This window comes from Onychomys torridus, chromosome 8 (assembly GCF_903995425.1).
Source record: "Onychomys torridus chromosome 8, mOncTor1.1, whole genome shotgun sequence".
Lineage (NCBI taxonomy): Eukaryota > Metazoa > Chordata > Mammalia > Rodentia > Cricetidae > Onychomys > Onychomys torridus.
In genome coordinates this window covers 107,069,874-107,091,587 of record NC_050450.1, presented here as the reverse complement: position 1 = coordinate 107,091,587, position 21,714 = coordinate 107,069,874, and the positions used below count along the sequence as shown (strand labels likewise).

At 50.5% G+C, this 21,714-nt stretch overlaps 2 protein-coding genes across 5 annotated transcripts in view; one reads left to right on the top strand and one right to left on the bottom strand.

Moving 5' to 3' along the window:
* Ccdc40 (coiled-coil domain containing 40) overlaps window positions 1-6,999 on the bottom strand; it is a 47,328-nt gene extending 40,329 nt beyond the window's left edge. The window contains exons 1-4 of one of the 3 annotated variants that reach the window (XM_036198043.1): window positions 6,085-6,999; window positions 4,518-4,590; window positions 2,871-3,809; window positions 1,956-1,964 (exon numbers count right to left, since the gene is read on the bottom strand). In XM_036198043.1, the coding sequence (XP_036053936.1) occupies window positions 1,956-1,964; window positions 2,871-3,809; window positions 4,518-4,590; window positions 6,085-6,113 (1,050 nt within the window). In that variant the 5' untranslated portion in view covers window positions 6,114-6,999. The remainder of the gene's footprint in view (window positions 1-1,955; window positions 1,965-2,870; window positions 3,810-4,517; window positions 4,591-6,084) is intronic. The other 2 variants (XM_036198044.1, XM_036198045.1) reach the window with 2 other exon arrangements.
* Tbc1d16 (TBC1 domain family member 16) overlaps window positions 6,812-21,714 on the top strand; it is an 82,453-nt gene continuing 67,550 nt past the window's right edge. For both annotated transcript variants that reach the window (XM_036198047.1, XM_036198046.1), the window contains exon 1: window positions 6,812-6,925. The gene's annotated coding sequence lies outside the window, so the exon portion shown is untranslated. The remainder of the gene's footprint in view (window positions 6,926-21,714) is intronic.

Sequence of the window (21,714 nt, the reverse complement as noted above, 5' to 3'; positions counted from 1 at the left end):
TAGAAATTAAAAAAAAATAAGGTGGATGAGTTTGAGGCCAGCCAGGACGACACAGTGAGACCCCATACACGTCTCAATGAATAAATAAGTAAATGGATGGGAAGACACATGATTGACATCAACTTTTGGCTGCCACAGGCCTGTGCACACATGCCACACACACAAAAAAACCTATCAGTATTATCTATCAAATCAACAAACTAGAAAAACAAACAAACAAACAAACAAACAAGCAAATCTCATACAATCATCTCAGTAGACACAGAAAAAAATTGAGAAAGTTCAAAGTGATAAATGAAACAAAAAGGCATGGCATCTAACAAGCTACAAGGAAAGAGCCTCCTAACGCTGATAAAAAGGATCTGGCAAGACCCCAGGGGAACACCCTCCAGAGTGGCAGAGAGAGCAGCCTCATGCTGGAAGGCTGGCCAACCCGATCAGAGAGGAACTGAATGAGAGGTACTGCACAGGAGAGGGGAAATTAACCACTCTTGTTCTCAGGGCACAAATTATCTTCCTAAAAAAGACTGGATTCTCCTCACAGGCCACGCTAAAGAGTAAGGGAGAGCTTAACAACATTTAGTATATAGGGTGAGATACTTAAAAGTCAACACACACACACACACACACACACACACACACACACACAAAAGAGAAACTTTTCAAAAAATAAAAATCACCAGCCTGCTGAGTTCCAGGACAGTCAGGGCAACATAGAGAGATTCTGTGTCAGAAAAACAAAACTGAGAAATTACTCAGGGATAAGTCACATTGGTGGTGTACACTGCTGGGCAGAAAATGAGACATTGTCGATAAATAATAATAATCATGCTATGATTTTTCCTTCATTCCAAATATTCACTTTTCTATTCTGAACAATGGAAATATCTTCCCATGAAATGCTATTAAATACAAAAGGGTGAAGAGCGGCTTTGCTGTGAGGGAGGCCCGCCCGCCCTTCTTCCTCTCTCAGCAATGCCGATCCAGCCACTCTGATCCCTCCTCTACGTCACCAGGCAGGAGCAGGGAGCACACAGCATCACCTGGGTGGCTCTGCCCAGGGACTCAAACTCAAGCGGCCTTGGAGGGAGTACTGGGAAGCTTACACAGAGGGCCACTCTGCCAGTGACCTGTAGTCATCTCAAGGTCAGGGAAAGACTAAAGAGAAGCCATGACAGCCAAGGATAACAAGAGTAACTTTAGACATTTGGTAAGTTGCAAAATGAGACCTGAGAGCTTCCAGGAAATGATGGAGGTAGATGGAGGCAGAATTGCCAGATTTTCCCAGTGTGGTGCTGGGGACCCGACTCAGGTCTTCCAGCCCACTAAGGGAGCCCTGAACATCCCAGCCCCAGTTCAGGCTTCAGGGTCTCAGCCATTCAGGAGCTCTCTGTCGTGGATTGGCTTCCTCAGAACTGAAACATTCCCTCCTGGAGGCAGGCTCTCTGAGACTCACTAAGTCAATAAAACTTAGCAGTTTAGGAAAGTGTCCTGCCTCAATGATTGTGTAAGCAAGATGGTGATGATGATAGTAATAGTAGTAACAATAGTAGTAACAATAGTAGTAACAATAGTAATAACAATAGTAGTAACAATAGTAGTAACAATAGTAGTAACAATAGTAGTAACATTAGTAGTAACATTAGTAGCAATAGCTGCGGAGAGGAGACTCTGGGAAGGGTGACCCGCCTACAAGCCCTGCAGGGATGCTGAACTGGGCTTCTGGGGATGTAGCTGCTTTTGAGTCACCTAGGCTTGATTGAGTAAGTGACCCCAGCAAACTCCTGGGTTCTCCAAATTGGCCTTTGGTGGAATCATTACTTTAACCTGTTGCCAGTTCACTGTCTGGGGCCAGGAGACCCTTGTCAACATCTCCCTAGGAAAAGGTTGCATAATGCCTTGTGAGAAACACACAGAAAAGCATTTGGAGGTGAAAAATTAGATTTGAAACTTACCTCTGGCACCTAAAAAAATAAATATGTTTTTTATTATCCTTCATTTTTTCTGTAAGTTTGTAATTGCTTTAAATTATGGCTGGCATAGCAAGTTCAAGGACCTAGATTTAGTCCCCCCCCAAAAAAAACCCCAAACATCTCAATATGTTAGCCGCTAGCAATAGATGACTATTTAAATGTAAATCAGTTTGATTTGCTTCTTTGTTTGAGATGAGGGCTCTTTAAGAAGCCCAATGCTCGGCATTACCTCTGGGTGCTGGGATGACTAGTGCTGTCATGCCCAACTAATTTGAGTTTTGATAATTAAGACATTTAATTCCCCCCCCCCCTTCGTTGCTCATATTTCTAGTGTTCATAAAAAGAGCTGGTGGCCACCATGATGTGTGGCCACCTTTATTTCAGTCACACTGCTTTGGAAGACCAGAGACCTGGATGCACTTATGTGCATGGATGGTGGCTAAAGGATGTCCCCAGCCTTGCATCTGGCAACTTGGATGTGAGGTTTAGGCCTTCTCAGCATTGACCTACATTTGCTAAGAAATTCCTAACAGGGTGTGTGCAAAGGTTTTCTGTCCACTGGAGAAAATGTTTCCATCAGGCTGGCCTATAGCCAAGTTTATGGGACATTTTCTTAATTCATGATTGATGTGGGAGGGCTCAGAGAACTGTGGACTGTAGTACCTCTAGGCAAGTGGTTCTAGATTTTAAGCTAGAAACAGGGCTCCTCATTGGCCTCAGCTTTGGTTCCTGCCCTGACTTCCCTTCAGGACGGACTATGATTGGGATGTGTAAGCCAAGTAAACCTAGCAATAGAAGCCCTAAGCTGTGGTGATAATGTGCCTTTAAGCCCCTCTCACAGGGTGATGAGCCATGTGAGCAGTCAGGGGCTTGTACAAACAACCCAAGGGCACTTACCCTGCTTTCCCTTCTGTGATCTATGGTCTCATACGTGCTGAAGGCTTGCTGGGGTGCCTCAGCAGATCTGGGTCTGGGTCTTTCATACAGATAGGCAGCGTTTGCTTCCTCTTCAGTCATTTCCCAGCGACTGATGTCTGAATAGGTGAATTCAGGAATGCTGATCCTTTCAGAGAACTCATCCATCTCAGAGAAGGTATACTCTTCCAATCCTTCTATCCCAGGAACTTCCAATTCCCCTTCTGGGACAGTGTATCCAGTGGATTCCACATCCCCTTGAGGAATGGCCTCTCCAGTGAATTCGACTTTTCTTTCTGGTATGGCACCTTCAATGGAGTCCAAGTTCATTCCCAGGATGGCCTCTCCAATGGAGTCCAAGTCCATTTCTGTTATGATCTTTCTAGTGGATTCTATGTCTACTTCTGGTGGGGACTCTCCAATGGATTCAACTTCTGTTCCTGGAGCGGCCTCTCCAATGGATTCAACTTCTGTTCCTGGAGCGGCCTCTCCAATGGATTCAACTTCTGTTCCTGGAGCGGCCTCTCCAATGGATTCGACTTCTGTTCCTGAAGCCGCCTCTCCAATGGATTCGACTTCTGTTCCTGGAGCGGCCTCTCCAATGGATTCGACTTCTGTTCCTGGAGCGGCCTCTCCAATGGATTCGACTTCTGTTCCTGAAGCAGCCTCTCCAATGAATTCTACTTCTGTTTCTTGAGGAGCTTCTCCAATGGATTCCACTTCTATATCTGGGGCATTCTGTCCAATGGATTCCATTTCCCCTTCACGGACGGCTTCTCCTTCAGTCCTGACTGTCTCATCATCTGCCATTTCTCCTTCAAATCTGCCTTCATCTTCTGCCCCGGTGCCCTCTTGAGGACCCGTGGTGGCGTCTCCACCCTCATCAGTTTCTTGGCCATTGTTCTCCATTGGTGGCAACACCTGTTTCAGGGTGGCAAGAAATCCCAGGGAAGAAGATATAATAGTGAGAAATGTTAGGGTGACAGGAGGGGCAGATGTTAGGGTGACAGGAAGGACACGTCTACATGCATCCCCTAAAGGTTGGATATGTCATTATTGATAGCTAACACTCTGGAATGAGGTACGTCCTAGTGATCTTTGTCAACCTGACACAGCCTGGAGTCACCTGAGCAGGGAGTCTCAACTAAGGGACTCACCACGTCAGACTGGCCTGTCTGGGAGACTGTCTCAATTATCAGTTGATGTGGAAGGGCCCAGCACACTGCAGGCAGCACCAGCCCCAAGCTAAGTGGTCCTGGGTTGTATAAGAAAGCTACCTGAGCACAAACCCATGAATGAGCCAAAAAGCAGTGTTCCTCCATGGTTCTTGCTATACTTCCTTGGCTGTGAGTGAGTTCTCTGGTTAGAGGGAACACTATATGGAAGAACAGGAAGACAGGCCTGACTTCTCTCAGTCAGGAAGTATGAGCCAGATAAATCCTTTCCTCCTCTGAGTTGCTTTTGGTCAGAGTGCTTAATCAATACAACTAAGACAGGGTGTAAGTTTCTCTGTGCACGAACGGAGTTTGTCAGAGTGAACGATCTTGGCACTGCGGACCCTGGCAAGCCCTGTCTATTTGTCTCCTAGCAAACAGGAACCCGGATATTAAGTCTCCAGGTGGAAGTTACCTCATGGCCTTCAGTGGGTTCCTGTTCCGTCTCCTCTTCTGCAGAAGCTTGCTTCTCTTCCAGGTGTGACCTGCTTTTCGAGACAGGAAACACTAGCTCACAGCCTATCATGCAAGCTGCATCCCTGCTGCTTACTGGTATGACCTCCACCTCTCCTCCACCCTGCTGCCAGCCAAAACTCTCCCATCACTAGGCCATGCTTGTCAGGGGCCACAGTTTGGTATGAGAATGAATGTAAAACACCGTTATCATAACATTAAAGAAATACCATGTGAGGGCACCCCAGAAAGGTCACCTGAGCTATTCTGTTTCTGGGGCAAGGCAGAGAAAGTCTCAGGGTAACACACCGGACTCTGCCTCAGCTTCTCAACATTGCCATGGTTTGCATGCAAAGTATTTTGGCATTTCTTAAAAACTTGATTAGAGACTGGAGTCTGGACCCCCAGTGCTCACATAAAAGCCAGACACAGTTGCTTGTGCCTGTAACTCCAGTGCTATGAGGGTTTGAGACAGGAGGATCACTGAGGCTTGCTGGCCACCAGGCTAGCTCCAGGTTCAGCAAGAGACCCTGCTTCAAGGGGATAAGGTGGAAAGCAATAGAGGGTGACACCCAACATCCTCCTCCAGCTTCTGCACACACACACACACACACACACACACACACACACACACACACACACCTGCAAATATGCCAGTGCAATGTTTAAGATACAAACTAAGTTAACTTTTTAAAAATCAAAGTAATATAGACATATGCTTCACAGACATGAAAATGCCTGGTATTTCCCCCTCTGCTGCCCACGGCAGCCTCTGTAACAGGCATTTGTGGTGCACCTGCCTTTGTTCAGAATCTTTGCATTTAAATTCTTCCCCAAATTGGGGCTCATTCTATACCTACTGTTTCATGTCTAGCTTTATTCTGTGATATAATCTGGATGTGTTTCCATGGGAGTCCATAGAGACTTAACCTTTAAAAATATGGAAAAACGCAGAAGTGTCTAAGCAAATATCATTATTTAAACTCCCTTCTGTTTTACACAAAACCTAAAAGAGAGCTGACAGCAGCATTTTTGGGTGCACTCACTCTGTGTTGGCGATCTGCTTATCCCTTAAGTCCAAGACAGAGGGATCCATTCTTATAGGAGGGAGGCATGAGCCTGGCACAACCCCCATCTGAGCCAGTGCTCCTCCCCTCTCCTCCCAACTCCAGCAATACTGGACAGCATCTTATCCATGCCCCGCTTTGTAGCCTGGCTTATCAAGCATGGTGGTTGTCATGGTTACCGCAGTGTGTGCAAATCTATAGACCAGGAGAAGCAGAGGCTAGGAGTAGGGAATGGGCGGGGGGGGGGTGGGGGCTAGGAAAGGACAAAGGGCAGGAGGTGAAAGGGAGAAGGGACATGGGGGGGGGGGGGGGGCCGGAGAGCGTCGGAAAGGTCCGGAAAATGTGGAGGAGAATGGGAAGGGGTAAGAAGTGAAGGGGGAAGGCGCGTGGGGTGGGGGCACCTGCGTGCAGAAAGCCAGGGAAAACGTCTGGTGGGTCCATTATTCCTCTGGCTGGGCTTACCCGTCCGCTTGGTCCTCTGGCTCCGCCATCTCTCGTTGCTAGGCAACGCCATCAAACATCCGGCGAAGTCCGGACCACGCGCTCTAAGACCGCAGGAGGCGGGGCCTGGCTGCGTCCTGCAGTTCCAACAGAAACACCATGCAAAAGCAGTAAAGCACAAATGTGTGTTTTGTCCATCGCCGTGTGTCCGAGCCTTTCCTGCCAGGACTTAGTTCCTGTAGAGTGACGGTAGTGCTAAAATACATCCAACTGAGTTCCTTCGAACCTGATGATGGTCAGGGGCTCCAAAGGTAGCAGGCTGGGTGGGGACGCCAGATCCGGGAAACTCGCCTGGCTCTGGCTCTTCCATCTCCAGCCTTGGAGTACTCAGGAACCCTGACCACAGGGTCCTTTCGAGGGGTCGTTGGCAGAGAGGGAGGCTCAGTGCCCTTTTAGTGGGCATCGTCCTCCTTACCCCCAAAATTGAGAAATAGGAATGCAGGGGGTGAGCGCACACGTGGGCACTGGAAGGCTCTGCCTTCGGGACCAAGGGCGCAGGGCTCCCATCTAGGAGAGCATCACGGGTACCAGGCGCGCGGCATGACCTGCAGATGCAGCCAGCAGGGAACCCCGAGCAGGGGCCGTCCGGTGCGCGGGGGCGCCGGGGGGTTGGAGACAAGGCGCAGCGTTACCCGCTGCGCGGGCCTGGGCGAGTCCTGGGCGGAGCCGGGGCGGAGCGAGGGCCGGGCCTCTCCATATTCCCTCCCCGCCGCGCCTTGCTAGCGGCGGCGGTGGCAGTGGCTGCTGTGGTGGCGGCGGCTCGTGGAGCCGGCGCGAGTCCAGCCCTCGCGGCGGGACCCGGGTGCGTATCAGGGTTCGTTTGGGATCGTGGGCCGGGGGTTTCGGGGTCCACTTGGAACGGCGTGGCGGTCCCTGGGTGCACTGGAATCTGGACGCACGGGACGCTGGCCTGCAGCGCGGGGGAGGTGGGGGGGCGGGAGGGGCTGGAGCGGGGGGGGGCGGGATCGGCGCTGGGCGCAGGGCGGGGGCGATGCGAAGGGACCCGGATCTCACCAGGGACGTCCTGGGGACTCCATCCTCGGCATTTGAGACTCCGTGTTCTGGGAGTGGGCCCAGCTGGAGGAGTCTCGGTCCCCGCCTGTCTGGAGCCGTCGGCCGGGGCACTTGCGGTCTTTGTTTGGCTGGCTGGTCTGAGCATGCGAAGAACTTGTGGGGTTCCGGCACTGGCAGGCAGAGCCCGGAAAGTGTACCATGCCCTCCTGGGGCGTGCGCGCTCTTAGCGTTCGGGGCAGTAGAGGCAATGGTCTAGGCTATTTAAGAGCCCCAAGTCAAGAGTCCTCACTTCTTTTTAGCTTAGTCTCTCTCTCTCTCTCTCTCTCTCTCTCTCTCTCTCTCTCTCTCCTCCTCTCTCCTCTCCCTCCCTTTCTGTTCTTTCCTTCAAAAGAAAGAAAAAATGGGATAGTAGAAAAAGAAAAAGGGCAATTTAAAATTGCTAAAAATAACCCACGGAACCCTGCCAGAACGAATGCGCGGTGAGAAGTAAAAGCCTGTTCCTCGGAAGTCGATGTGGTATGTTGGCCACAATCTAGTCCAGATTCCGTTCAGAAATAGAAGAATAGGAAAGTATCTTTCTTCCGTTAAAGTTTGTTTCATGGCCTCTGTCAAGTTCCTTTATCAGGAAAGAGAGGCGAAATGTCCCGGTCGCCAAGCATATTGATGAGAGCGTGGGTGCAAAGACCGGGGGACTAGGGGCTCCGTTCTCAATCTCACTAACTGATTAAAGACTTTAAAAGAAACTATATGCAAGTCTTAGCCCTCGTTAGAAAGGTTGACGTTAACGCTGATAGCAAATATTGAACTTAATGGTGAGAACTTTGCAGACAAGGGCCGCTGAGATGCAGCCATTCAGAATTGACCTGAGTTGGTTCCCAGCTGGCTGTCGGGGATGGCTCTCTTGGGCTGAAAGTACTTACTGTTTTATATTTTCTGCGGCTTACTGGTAAGGAGAGTCTCAGAATGTAGCTGGGAAGTTCTTCCCTGGGAATTGTTTACTCTTGTGGCAGTTATGGTGCCTGATAACAATGCCTGGCTATCTAACGTGTGGGTTTTCATAGTGCAAAAAACAGGCTTGTGAAAGGGCAGTGGTTTATATATATTTTTTTTCCAAGACAGGGTTTCTCTGTGTAGTTTTAGTGCCTGTCCTGGATCTCGCTTTGTAGACCAGGCTAGCCTCGAACTCACAGAAATCCGCCTGGCTCTGCCTCCCCAGTGCTGGGATTAAAGGCGTGCGCTAGCACTGCCCGGTTTAAAACACGTTTTTATTATAAATTTTATTGTGCGAGTGTACATGCACCCATGTGTGCCTCGGTGGTGCCTCGGTGGAGCTCAGAGGACAACTTGTGGAAATCAGCTCTGCCCTTCACCATGTGAGTTTTGAGGGGAATCAAACTCAGGTTGTCAGGTTTGGTGGCAACGACTCGTATCCACAGAATGATCTCATGACATTTGTACCCATCCCACTGAGACATGAAGTCTGCACAGACCAGGGTGCAGGGTATCCCACCTCCAAAACACCCTGTGCCTCTCCCTGTAGTGGCTGGCCCTGCTCTTCACAGGGACATGCTCTGTCAGGGACTCTTTAATGGAAGGAAATGGGGTGCATCTGTGTCAGTCTCTGTGGCTAGGATCAGTTCACGGTGGTCTGTGAGGAGCACTCTTTGCTTTGGTGAATTCAGTCTTGAGAGGATGGCCTTTGGGTTGGCAGAACTTGCCTGTGACTGCCCTGGCTCTCAGTCCTCCGATTTGAGTGACAAGGTGCAGTGATAAAATCGTGGTCTCTACTCTGCGCACAGTGGCTCAGGACTGCAGTTCTAGTGCTTAAGAAGGTGAGGCAGGAGGATTTCTGTGAGTTTAAGTCCAGTCTGGACTATATATAGTGAGTTCCAGGCCATCCTGGGCTATATAGTAAAGTTCTGTACCAAAACAAAAACAACAATAACAAAAATCCTCACATGGCTTCCAAAAATTGACTTGGGTTCAAATACACACCAGTCCTTGTTTGAGTCACTTGCCCACAATTTCTCTCCAGAACCTCAATGTCCCATGTGCCTGGCATATGGTACATAAGTTTTTGTTGAGACGGGGTCTCTTTCTGCAGCTTAGGCTGGTCTGGAACTCATGGTAATCCTCCTGCCTCTGCATCTTAAGTGCTGAAATCATAGATGTATGCTACCACCCTTGTTTGTTGACATTTTAAATGACCATCCTTATCATTATGACATCTCTCATTTAGATTTTTCACATTTAACAACATGAGTTAAAAACATGGCTTTTCTTTTTCAGTGTTTTTATTATTTGAGAATTCCATACACGCATACTCCTCATTTCCCTCTTCTGACTCACCTTTTATCCTTCTCTCTAACACCTCCCCTTCCAATTTTTCTTTTGATAATCCACTGAATCTAATTAGTACTACCCACGTATGCATGAATGTAGGACCACCAGTGCAGCATGGGAAACCTACCAGTGCCCACACACTCCAAGAGTTCTCCTTCAGCAGCTGCCAATAGTTCCTCAGTGCGGGGGTGGGGCTTGAAGGGCTCCTGCACCCATCCTGTGCGGGTCTTACGCAGGTAACCACAGCTGCTGTGAGTTCCTGGGTGCACAGGCTGTGCCGTGTCCAAAGTCATCATTTCACGGTGTGCCCTCCACCCTCTGGCTCCGACACTCTTCCTGCCTCCTCTTCTGAGCTTTGGTGCAGAGTGGGGGGTGGTCCCGTTTAGAGCTGAGCACTGGGTTTCCTCCTCACAGCACTTTCCTTAGGAGACTCTGCACTGACTGCTTCTGCCCACTGGAGCTTCTGTGACCAAGGCTAAGAGCAGCCCAGGTCCTGGGGCAGATTGCACTCGAGAGAGCGTACACATATGCATGCACACTCGCACACACACACACATCTGCCACACCTATTTTCTGTTTTGATTCCTTGGGTGGAAAAATTGATCCGAATCAGCATTTGGACCTATTTACTCTTTTCCCTTTGTGGTACTCGAGCTTGAACTGAAGGCCTCACACTTGCCAGGCAAGTGCTCTGCCTCTGAGCCCTTTTGATTTGTGAGGGCTACCCTTGCACTCACTGTATAGTCATGGCAGGCCTTAAACTTGTAATCCTCCTGCCTCAGTCCTTCCGGTAGCTGAGATTACAGGCCAAAAAATACCACGAGGCTCAGCTGCACCCTAGTCTGTGTAACTTGGTGGGGACTAGGTTCCCTCAGTCTGTTCTGGGGAGCAGGGTTCATCAGGTTACCTGGCAACACAAATGCCCTCCTCTAAGATTCTAGCTTATCCCTCCCCATGACTCTCACAGGCTGGATTCTGCTCTTGTAACGACCTTAAGGTACAGGGGAGGCGCGCTGCGGAACCCCAGGGGCTCATAGCAGGAGCAGCTGATTTTATTGATGTCTGTCATCTCTACATTGATTGCAGTTGTAGGAGATTGAAGTAGCTGAGACATCATATGCAGAGGGAGGAAACCCGAGGCTAAAGAGAACACCTTAGCAGACACACCCAAAATCAGTCAGAGAGGATGCTGATGGTACCTTCAGGCCACCACCCATTGACCTTATGGTTAATATTTCTAAATTATAATTTGGATACATAAGAACAATTTTAGTCAGAGTTTTAGAGATAAACCCTGGGGCAGGTGAGCTGCTGCCCAGGAGGGAATGAGGGAGAGAAAGGAAAAGGCCACACCATTTAAGCCCACAAGCTGCATGCTGGGGAGGAGAAAACAAGGAAGCCCAAAATGCTGAGAGACATGCCCAAAGTGCTAAGGAAAGCCCACTAGAGGAGGTGAGAAAGAAGCAGAAAGTTAAGCTTTCCTGATAATCCAGAAAATGGGCAGACGTACGACATGCGGCTGTAGCCCACAAGCTACTATTACTAAACATTTTCTTTCTTAGCCTACACGTATTTACTTTGTGTGTGTATGGAATGTATGTGGTGTGTGTGTGTGTGTGTGTGTGTGTGTGTGTGTGAGAGAGAGAGAGAGAGAGAGAGAGAGAGAGAATGTGTGTGTGAGGTATGTGGGGGGAGAGGCATTTGTGTGTGGGTATTGTGTGTATGGATATGTGTATGGAGTGTATGTGTGGGATGTGTGTGTGTATAGGTGTATGTGTATGTTCACGTGTGCCAGGCCATTTGTGTGTGTGTGTGTGTGTGTGTGTGTGTGTGTGTGTGTGTGTAGGTTTATGTTCGCATATGTGCACGTGTGTGTGTAGGTATATGTTTACATGTGTATGCATGTGTGTGGGGCCCAGAGGCCAGCCTCAGGAGCCATCTACATGTTTTTCAGAAGCTCTGAGAGTTTTCCTGTCTCCACCTCCCTAGCACTGGGATTACAAGTGTGTCCCAGCTTTTACATGGCTGCTGGGAATCAAATTCAGGTCCTGAGGCTCATGGGGCAGACACTTTACTGACTGAACCATCTTTCCAACCACTCACAAATTCACTTTTTGTAATTAAGTAACTTTCTCTAAGCTGGATAATGGGGTTGTTTTTGGGGTGTCATCAATGTGGTTTTCTCCCTGATTTGAATCTTGTTTTGTGGTTCCTTAGCACAGACAGTGAGAGTGTCATTTACAGGTATGAATCAGCAGTCACACAGGGCTAGCCTGGTCTGTGCTGCTGGTGGGCTGCCTGTCTAGCCTGGTCTGTGCTGCCCCTGGACTCACTGGCTAGCCTGGTCTGTGCTGCTCGTGGACTCCGTGGCTAGCCTGGTCTGTGCTGCTCCTGGACTCGCTGGCTAGCCTGGTCTGTGCTGCTCCTGGACTCACTGGCTAGTCTGGTCTGCATTGTTCTGGACTCACTGGCTAGCCTGGTCTGTGCTGCTCGTGGACTCCGTGGCTAGCCTGGTCTGTGCTGCTCCTGGACTCGCTGGCTAGCCTGGTCTGTGCTGCTCCTGGACTCGCTGGCTAGCCTGGTCTGTGCTGCTCCTGGACTCGCTGGCTAGCCTGGTCTGTGCTGCTCCTGGACTCTGTGGCTAGCCTGGTCTGTGCTGCTCCTGGACTCTGGCTCACTTGGCATCTTGCCACCTTGGCCTTGGTCCTCCTCTGCCTTAGAGATTGGCACATCACCAAGTTTCCTTTCTTTTCCTGGCCCAATTTCCCTTGTTCTGTAAGAGAAATGGGATGTTTATATTTGTGGTCCAGGATCATGAACGCAGACGGCTTCTCCACGGAGGCCCAGGCGTCCGAGTTTTCCAGGGACAGTCTGTGTCAGAGTGACAGCTGGGCAGTCGGAAGAGGAAGGTGGCAGCGCCAGGGCCCCTGTGCCCCTCCAGTCCTGATTTGCTGACCGGCACACCAGTGTCAAAGAACCTTTTCCTCGTGGCAAATGGTCTGGGCTCCAGCAGTAAGGTTAACTCCTAAACCTCAGCTCTTCCATTAGGACACAAGTCAACCATCTTGTTCTGTAGGATCCTGCAGGGGGTCTGTGGGCTGCAAGTATATTCTCTTCTGCTTTGATGACATGCCCAGAATCAAATGTAGCCTAGAGGACAAATCATGCCAGTCCCCTGGGGGCTCACTTGAGTGATGAGATCAAAGGCAACCCCAGAAGGACCCAAGTTGGTCTCACTCTCTGATCTGCGAAGCTGACTATCCCACTATCCCAGAGATGGTGAGGATATGCCAGACTTGGGAAAGCCAACAGGAAGGTAAGGGGAGCTGAGGCCTCTGCTCAGGTGACTGGCAGAGGCCGAGGGAGGAAATGATCTGTTTGCTCGTGTCTGGCTTGTGTTTAATAAGCCATCATTCATCACAGTCTTTATTGTTGGGGCCTGGAGGGAAAAGCAGATGAACTGGTTTCTGTCGGCTACTAGGCAGGTGACCTGAGTCCAAGACTTTCTGCCCCTGAGCAGTCTGACAGTGACAGGGCCAGGGGAGTGACCAGCTGTGGGCTACATCCATTGACACAGTTCCCTAAGCATCCTGTAGTCCCTTAACCCACTGCTCCTGAAGGCAGCGGGCAGAGGTCACACATGGGCAGTTGTGCAATGCCTGTCTGGGTCTGTGGTGCTGACTGGTGGAAGCCAGGGCGGCCTGACCTGACACAGCCCAAGGGTGGGAAGCTGTATCGCCTTCCTCAGTCAGTTCCCGGGCACGTGGACATGTTGCTCATGGTGTGTGTGTGTGGGTCCTCACTGCTCTCAGGGGACATCAGGTCCTGGATTCTAGGCTTCAGTCCTTTGTGCTGTGTCCAGGACAGTTGCTCAGTGTGAATGCCTGGGAGCTAGTGAGTATTGAAGATCCCCACCTCCCTGAGCCGCCTGTCAGTCATGCATGGACTTCTTGCCCCCGTGAGGCTGGTAGATGAATGGACTCCAAATATATCCCATCCTGACTTGGGGCCCATGTGATGTCAAGTAATTTCCAGGAGGATTAATGTTGCATGCCAAGCCAAATAGTGTGTGTGTGTGTGTGTGTGTGTGTGTGTGTGTGTGTGTGTGCATGCTTGCACTGGCATATGGCATATTGAGACCAGAGATTGACATGGGGTCTCTTCCTTGATCACTCTCCAGCTCTCCACCTTACACGTTGTGTCAGGGTCTCTCATTTGAACCCAGAGCTCACAGATTCGGCTAGTCTAGCCAGCCAGCCTGCCGAGGGATTGGGATCTCAGCCTCTGGTGTGATGACAGGCAGACCACTGTGTCCACCTGCCTTCACATGAGTCTTCACCGCTTGTCAGCAAGCCCTTTACCTTCCAAGCTATCTTCCATGCCCCTACAGTTTGCCTCTTTCCTTAACAGGCGCCCCCACTCCAACCACCTTTTAACTGACTCTGAATCGAACTTCAGCTGTCTTTATTCCTACAGACTTCCTCCTGGGCGCTGTCACAGCAGGGGGCCCATGTTTCTCTGTGGGGTTCTTAGGGAGGAGGGACTCTGGAGGGTTTCGTGAGCTGGTGTGTCTGTCTCTGAGGCAGGGAGGTCATGCTGTTCTTTTCTTTCCAATTGTACAGCTGTTCCATTTGCAAAGGGCTCTGCCTTGCTGGCACTGGTGACCTAGAACCTCACAGGTGTGGCTGGGGGCATACTCAGTCACAAGTGGAAAACAGCCTTGTGTGTTTGTGCCCTTTAAAGCTGTCGTTGTGGCTGTTTGCCCATAAGCCGAAGCTGGCTTGTGTCTGGACCTGGCTTCTCTCCATCTCTGTGCCAGCTGTCAGGCTGGTGTCGATGGCCCCTTTATCAATAGCAGCGACGTGTGGGGGTAGTAGGTGCAGCTCAGAGGGAATTTGGCACATGGGAACGTGTGCTCTAAAATCATCAGTACCGACTTGGTATAAGCTTTTTTATTTTTATTTTTATTTTTATTTTTGAGACAGGGTGTCTCTATCTGTGTAGCTCTGGCTGTCCTGGAACTCACTCTGTAGACCAGTCTGGCCTCTAGCTCACAGAGCTCCACCTGCCTCTGCCTTCCAAGTGCTGGGCTCAAAGGTGTGTGCCACCACCGCCTGGCGTGTATAAGCATTTTAAAGAATAGGTATCACAGGAAGCAAGGTGCTCATTGTTGTCAAGGATCTGCCTTGAATCTCTGTGAGTTAAAGGCCAACTTGGTCTATATAACAAGTTCCAGGCTACCTAGGGCTTGCATAATATGACCCTATCTCAATCAACCCAGCAGCCGACCATCAATCGATATCGGGGGTGGGTGGGTGGGGTGGGGGTGTGGGCTGGGGAGGGTAGCTCACAGGTCAAGTATTTGCTATGCAAGCGTTTGGATTCCAGGATCCATATGACAGCTGAGTGTTACCAGAGTCCCAGAGTTTCTACAGAGGAGAGGGAGACTCTCAGAGACGGGAATCCCCCAAGCTCGGCTGCCGAGCCTGGAGTATGCAGCAGTGAACAAGGGAGAAGGTGGAGACCTATACCTGAGGTTGTCCTCTGAGCTCCACACTTGTACGGGGGTGTGTGCTCCACCCACCCACACACAGCCATACATGCATGCACACATGGGTGTGTGCGAAGTCTCTCAAGAAAGTGCCCCACAGACTCACCTACCGGTCAGTCGACGGGTTGGCGCTCCTCTTCCCAGAAGACTCTAGCTTGTGTCAAGTTGACAAAAAAACCAGACCAATGAACCAACCAAACACAAGGCATAGACTTGTTTTTGCCTGTGTGTGTGTGGTGTGTGTGTGTGTGTGTGTGTGTGTGTGTGTGTGTGCATTCTTCTGTATGCAGGTATGTTCACTTATGCATGTGCATTTGGAGAAGTCAGTGTTGGGTGTCTTCTATTGTACTTAAAAATTATGTATGATGTGTGTGACATTTCACATGCACACCTCATGCACACGAGATGTTTTTTTAGTGTCTTAGTACACCTGTCTTTTGCCTGCTACTCATGTGGTTAGCTGTGGGAATTTCTACTTGTCATGTCACGTGGGTATGTAGGGGATTTGGATCTTAGAGTTTGGATTGGGGTGCTGAGCCTGGTGCTGGAACTGAGTAGTCTCTTTGGACTCCTTTGGGCTCCCTTCACCGCGATCGAGCCCGACCGCTCCCTCGTGCATCCTTAGTTCCTCTGCTGAGCGACACTCGCTTGGAGGAATCTGTTTGTCCCCCGGCTCTTCCTAGTTCTGGTGAATAGAGCTGCTGTGGGCATCTGTCCACGTTCAGGCTTCTGGTGTGACACAGACATGTGCTGTGCACCCGTGTGGCGGCCAGAGGACACGCTCCAGTGCCGGTCTCACCTTCTCCCGAGGCAGGCTAGTTCCTGTGTCTGTTGCTTTGCGGCACCCCAGGCTACCTGGCCTAAGAGTTGTGGGAGATTCTTTTCTCGTCCTTTTAAATGGGTTTCAGGATCTGAACGTAGGGTGTCACTTTTATCCACTGAGCCATCTCCTAGGCTTAAACTATACGTGTGTGTGTGTGTGTGTGTGTGTGTGTGTGTGTGTGTGTAAAACAATTTTAGGTTTATAGAAAAGTCAGGACATCCAGAAAGAACTGTTTGTACTTGAATAAAACCCCCCACCATGCTCGAAAGTTTTTGTTGTTTTTTGTAATAGTAATTAGATAACAGAATTTACCTCCTTAACCACTTCTAAGCTTAAGTCTGGTGTTAAACATGTTCTCAGTGTTGAGAGATCACTACAGCATTGGTCCCTGCTGAAGCCTGGGTCCCACCTGCTCCTCACTTGCCCCTCCCTCCTTGCACCTGTTCCTTGCTGGGATCCCTTCCAGCCAGCTCCCTGACTTTCAGCTCCCTCCTGTAAGGCACAGCACAGGTGCCAGGCCCCTAATGGGTCTTCCTCTCCCTTCCCATGCTCCTCTCTGTTTTTCTGCCCTTGGGCCATTTGGCCTGTGTGGAGCCCCTGGCATTGCCCTCTTTCGACGTCAGACCTCACTCCTAACTCACTTCTTCTGGGGGGACTTGGTGTTCGGGACTCCCTGTGGAATCTTCCAGCACCCCTGTGCACATGAAGGGGGAACACACAATATGTGAAGGAGCTCAGCGGAAGTGATGAGAGGCTGTGTGGCAGCCTGCCCTGACTCCCGCTGCTGGTCTGCTGCCATGTCCTTGCCTTGCTGCCGTCTGGCAGGCTTCCCCATGACAAATGGGATAAGAGGCCAGCGCACAGGATGCTGGTGGAGCCTGTAGGGTGGCTAGTTCAGGCTGGTGGACTTGGGTGAGAAGGGACTGGGGCTGTATCAAAGCAGAACCCTTTGCCCTTAGTCTGGAGTGGGCCCTCTCTACAATGCCAGTAAAGGCAAGCGGGCAGGAGGGTCCACTTGACTCCCCCACTTGACTCTGGGATGTCCCCCAGAGCAGCTGCTGCTCAGTGGGGAGCTCAAATCTGTGAGTGCCCCTTCAGCAGGGAGCAGCCACATCCTGAAGGAGGACTTGGTGGGGATCCAGGGTGACTTGACCTTGGCCTTCAAGGGGATGATTCAGTTACTGACAGGGTCCAGGCTTTCAAAGAGAGCCTCCAAATCACAGGTGCCTCGGGTCCTCAAGAGACCTGAGGCTGTTCTCTGCACCTGCTTCTTTGGTTTCATAGAGGAGCCTGTCACACTACAGACTAGCCTCTGACTGGTCCTTGGCTTGGAGGGGTGCGTACGACACACACCAAGGAACAGTAGAGGCTAGCTACTCAGCTAAGTCCTGGTTATGGGACAGGCAGGGCTTGCCATTGATCAGGGTAGTAGGGACTGTGGCCAGAGCCAGAGCTGGACAGGGAGAGTCGTACTGTGGGATGTCTAGCTGCCCTAGCACCCTACAGAGCCCACAGTGAGCTAGGGAACAACCCAGGAATGCACGTTCTGAAAACCCAGTGCTGTCTGGGCACAGATGAGCACTGGGCTGCTGGGTGGGGGAGGTTTCTGCAGCCTGGAGCCACCCTGCCCCCACTCTTCACGCCTAATGTCAGCAAGCGTTCCGAGATGGAGCTGGAAACCCGAGTGGCTGATGTGTCATTATTTGTGCAGCTGGAGAATGGAGCAGAGCTGGTAACAGCCCTGGAGGGTGTGGTGTATGTGGCAGGCAGCACATGTGTGCCTCTGGTATATGTGGCCTCTGTACTTCACATCTATGTCTTGAAGCCCCCTGCAGGTAGCTAGAGGTTGGAGAGCCCCGCCCGCAGCCTTGATTATGACTGCCATACTCCTGTCTAGCCTGGCCCCTGGGTGGTGCTAGCCACCCAGGCTGCTGAGTTTTTCCTCTCCCTGCTCAGCCCTCACTTCCCTGGGGGTGCCCTGGGATTCTTTGCCCTTCCTGCCATCAATTTTCCCCAGCTGGGGAGCAGGACAGCTTATGGGCCCTAGAGCCAGCACCCAGGGCTCTGCTGGCTGGTGTGCATCCCACTAGCTCTCCTCACCACAAGGTGGCGGGTGTAGCAGCCACCACAGAGCAGAAGCTGTGGTGTGAGCTGGGAGTTGGGGAGGGACACCCACGAGAGCAAGGGAGCAAGCCCCGCCTCAGCCCACCCCTTTCGTGGGCCGACGGGCTGCTCTGGCCCTGGCTGGACAGGGAAGAGTCCTGGGATGGAGCTCAAGTTCTAGGTGGCATCTGCCACCTCTCACAGCAGCAAAAGCAGGGTGTGCCTGAGATTCCCTGGGGATTCTTAGGACTGTGCCCGTGGGAGGTTGCTCATTGGAGGTTTACCCTTAAGGCCTCAGAAACAAGCTGTGGTTTTGTGGGCCCAGAACTGCTAGGCACCAGAAGGTGAAGGCCCAGATACCATGCCAGCCAGTGCCTAGGGAGAAAATCTGGAGTCTGGGTATCAGTCCCTACAGAGAGTCCTGTTGTTTCTCATTGGGGATGGGCCTGTGTGTTGTCATGCCCTTCATTCATGGTACTGTCCACAGGGTGACAGTGACAGCATGGAGAGGTTAGTGGACCCTGCCACCTGCTTCTCACTGAACTGTGCCTATAGTGATCTGCACCATTGGAACATGTTGGTAGTGAGATGCATGGATCCTGTGTGTGAATGCACACACACACATACACACACACACACACACACACACACACACACGTTCCTCAAGTGTGCAGCATAGACATGTATGAAGGGTGCCAAAGAGAACGGTGAACATGTAGGTTTCCAGACCACAGGTAAGGGCCCCAAACATCCCAGCACTATGAAGTTATTGTTGATTTTCCTGTTTTTATCATGTACCAATTGACAGTAATAAAGCCAGTATGAGTGCTCACTCTGGACCGGCTGACAGTCAACTCCCAGGCTTTCCCGGGTAGACACCCACACCGCAGCAGGCTTTTTGAAAGATCAGCAGTGGTTTCTTGAAAATTAAACCCATAAGAAAAGCAAGATAAAAGATGAACTGTGTGGTGGATTTGTGGCTGGGGAAGAATTCTGGGAACGAGAAAAGAAGTCAGAGGAATCACAGGAAATGTTGAGACTGAGGTTCTTCAAAGTAGCTAATGTAATTGCTGGTGTGGCGGCACACGCCTACAGTCCCTGTACTGGGGCGGCCGAGTGTCCTAGTTAGCTTTCTATGGCTGTGATAAAGAGCATGATCAAATACATTCAAACTTCCACATCCCTGCCAAAGTCAGGACAGCAACTCAAACAAGAACCTGGAAGCCATGGAGCATCGCCACTACTGGCTGGCTCCTTATGCCTTGCTCAGTTTGCTTTCTTACACAAGGAAGAAGCCCGAGTCCCACCTCGTGTTAACACGAGGACCACCTGCCAGGGATGGCACTGCCCACAGTGGGCTGGGCCCTCGCATTTGAATCATTAATCAAGAAAGTGCCCCACAGACTTGCCTACAGGCCAATCTGATGGAGGCATTTTCTAAGTTGAGGGTCTGTCTTCCCAGCTGTCGCTAGGTCGTGTCAAGGTAACAAAAACTAGCCAGGACACTGAGGCAGGAGGAACTTGAGGTCAGTGCCAGCCTGGCCTGGACATGAGGGCTGGAGATAACAGCTAAGTGGCAGAGTAGTGCCCTGTGTGCATGAGGTCTTGGTGTGATCCCCGACAGCACACATGAGGTGTGATCCCCAGCAGCACACACAAGGCCCTGGGTGTGATCCCCAACTGTACACATGAGGCAGAGTTTGGCATTTCCAGTTTCTAACTGTGTTAACAGGCCCAGGCTTCCGTGAGACATTAACTCAGAATGAGCATGTCTTAGTTTGGGTTTCTATTGCTGCAAAGAGACAACATGACCACGGCAGCTCTTCTAAAGGGAGACATTTGATGGACTGACTTACAGTTCAGATGTTCAGTCCATTATCATCATGGTGGTACACAGTGTGCAGGCAGACATGGTGCTGGAGAAGGAGCTGGAGTTCTACATCTTGATCAGTGGCAACAGGAAGTGAACAGAGTGTCACACTGAGGGAACTTGAGCAAAGGAGACCTCAGAGCCCACCCCCTCAGTGACACACTTCCTCCAACAAGTCCACATTTCCTCCAACAAAGCCACACCTCCTAATAGTGCCACTCCCTATCAGCTTGTGGGGGCCAAATACATTCAAACTACCACAGAGCCCTTGAACAGTATTTATTCCTTCATAGCTTTAGAAGCCAGAAGCACAAGGCCAAGGTGCTGGCCAGTTCATTCCTTCTGAGGCTATGAGGGAAATGACCCCTTGACCCATCTCACAGGCCTGTAGGTGGCTATCTTCCAAGCCATATGGCTATGAAGGTGGGTCTGCCTCCTTATTCTTTCTTTTTTTGAGAGCTTTACACACCCTGGATTGAACACCGGTAATCCTGATAGCTTGATTTCCTGTTTAGATAACATTGAATGCGGAGATGGGGGTTAGGACCATAACACATGAAACTCAAGCATGTGTTCAATCCACAACACCAGGGAAATGTGTTTGTAATATAACCAAAAGAAAGATAATGTTCTGGTGGGTGGGTTTTTACATTTTTAAATTTCTGTATTTTTAGACTGGACATAGACGATGCAAACATGGTTTGGATCATGTTATGTAAGGGAATGTATTCTTCATATATCTTCCATAACTTACTTCCTCCCGCCCTTTCTTGCTCCTCCTCTTCCTCTTTTCCTCTTTTGGAGACATAGTCTCACATATCCCAGGTTAGCCTTAAACTCTGGTCTTGAACTTCAGATCTTTCTAACTCCACCTCCCAAGTAATTGTTGGGATTTCAGGCTTGCACTATACCACACAAGGGTTTATGCAACACTGGGGATAGAGCCCAGGGCTTTGTGCACATTAGGTGGGCACTCTACCCACTGAGCCACACCCCCATCTACCAACTGAGCCACACCCCCACCTACCAAGTGAGCTACACCCCCATCTATCAACTGAGTCATACCCCCATCTACCAACTGAGCCACACCCCCACCTACCAAGTGAGCCACATCCCCATCATCTACCAACTGAGCCACACCTATATCTACCAACTGGGTCACACACACACACACACACACACACACACCCTCACCTACCAACTGAACCACACCCCCATCTATCAACTGAGTCACACCCCCATCATCTACCAACTGAGCCACACCCCCATCTACCAACTGAGCCACACCCCCATCTACCAAGTGAGCCACACTCCCAGCCCATCATAACTTCCTTAGACTTCTTTTCTTCCCCAGTGATGGAGATCAAACTAGAATTTGTATTTGCTAGGCAAGTGTTCTACCACCGAGACATCCCAGCCCAGACATTTTATTAAAAGTTTTATTACATTTATGTATGTGCATGTGCATACACAATGGTGGACGAGCGGAGGTCAGAGGACAGCCTTTGGGAGTCAGTCCTCTCTGCCATGTGTGTCCCAGGGATCAAACTTAGGTCATCAGGCGGAGGTCAGAGGACAGCCTTTGGGAGTCAGTCCTCTCTGCCATGTGTGTCCCAGGGATCAAACTTAGGTCATCAGGCTTGGCAGCAAGTGCCTTTACCTGCTAAGCCCTGGAGTTGCCCACCACCACCCTGACAAGGTGGTGGTATATAGTAGCCCCAGGCTGTCCTCGAACTCACAATCTCTCTACCTCGGCCTTCCAGATTCAAAAACTACAGGCAGATGTTACCTCGCCCAGTGTGAAGAGGAGTTTTATAGTTGGAAACAGACTGAGGGTCCCTCCACCCAGTGTGATGGAAAACAGACAGCAGGCAGCAGGTTTAATTC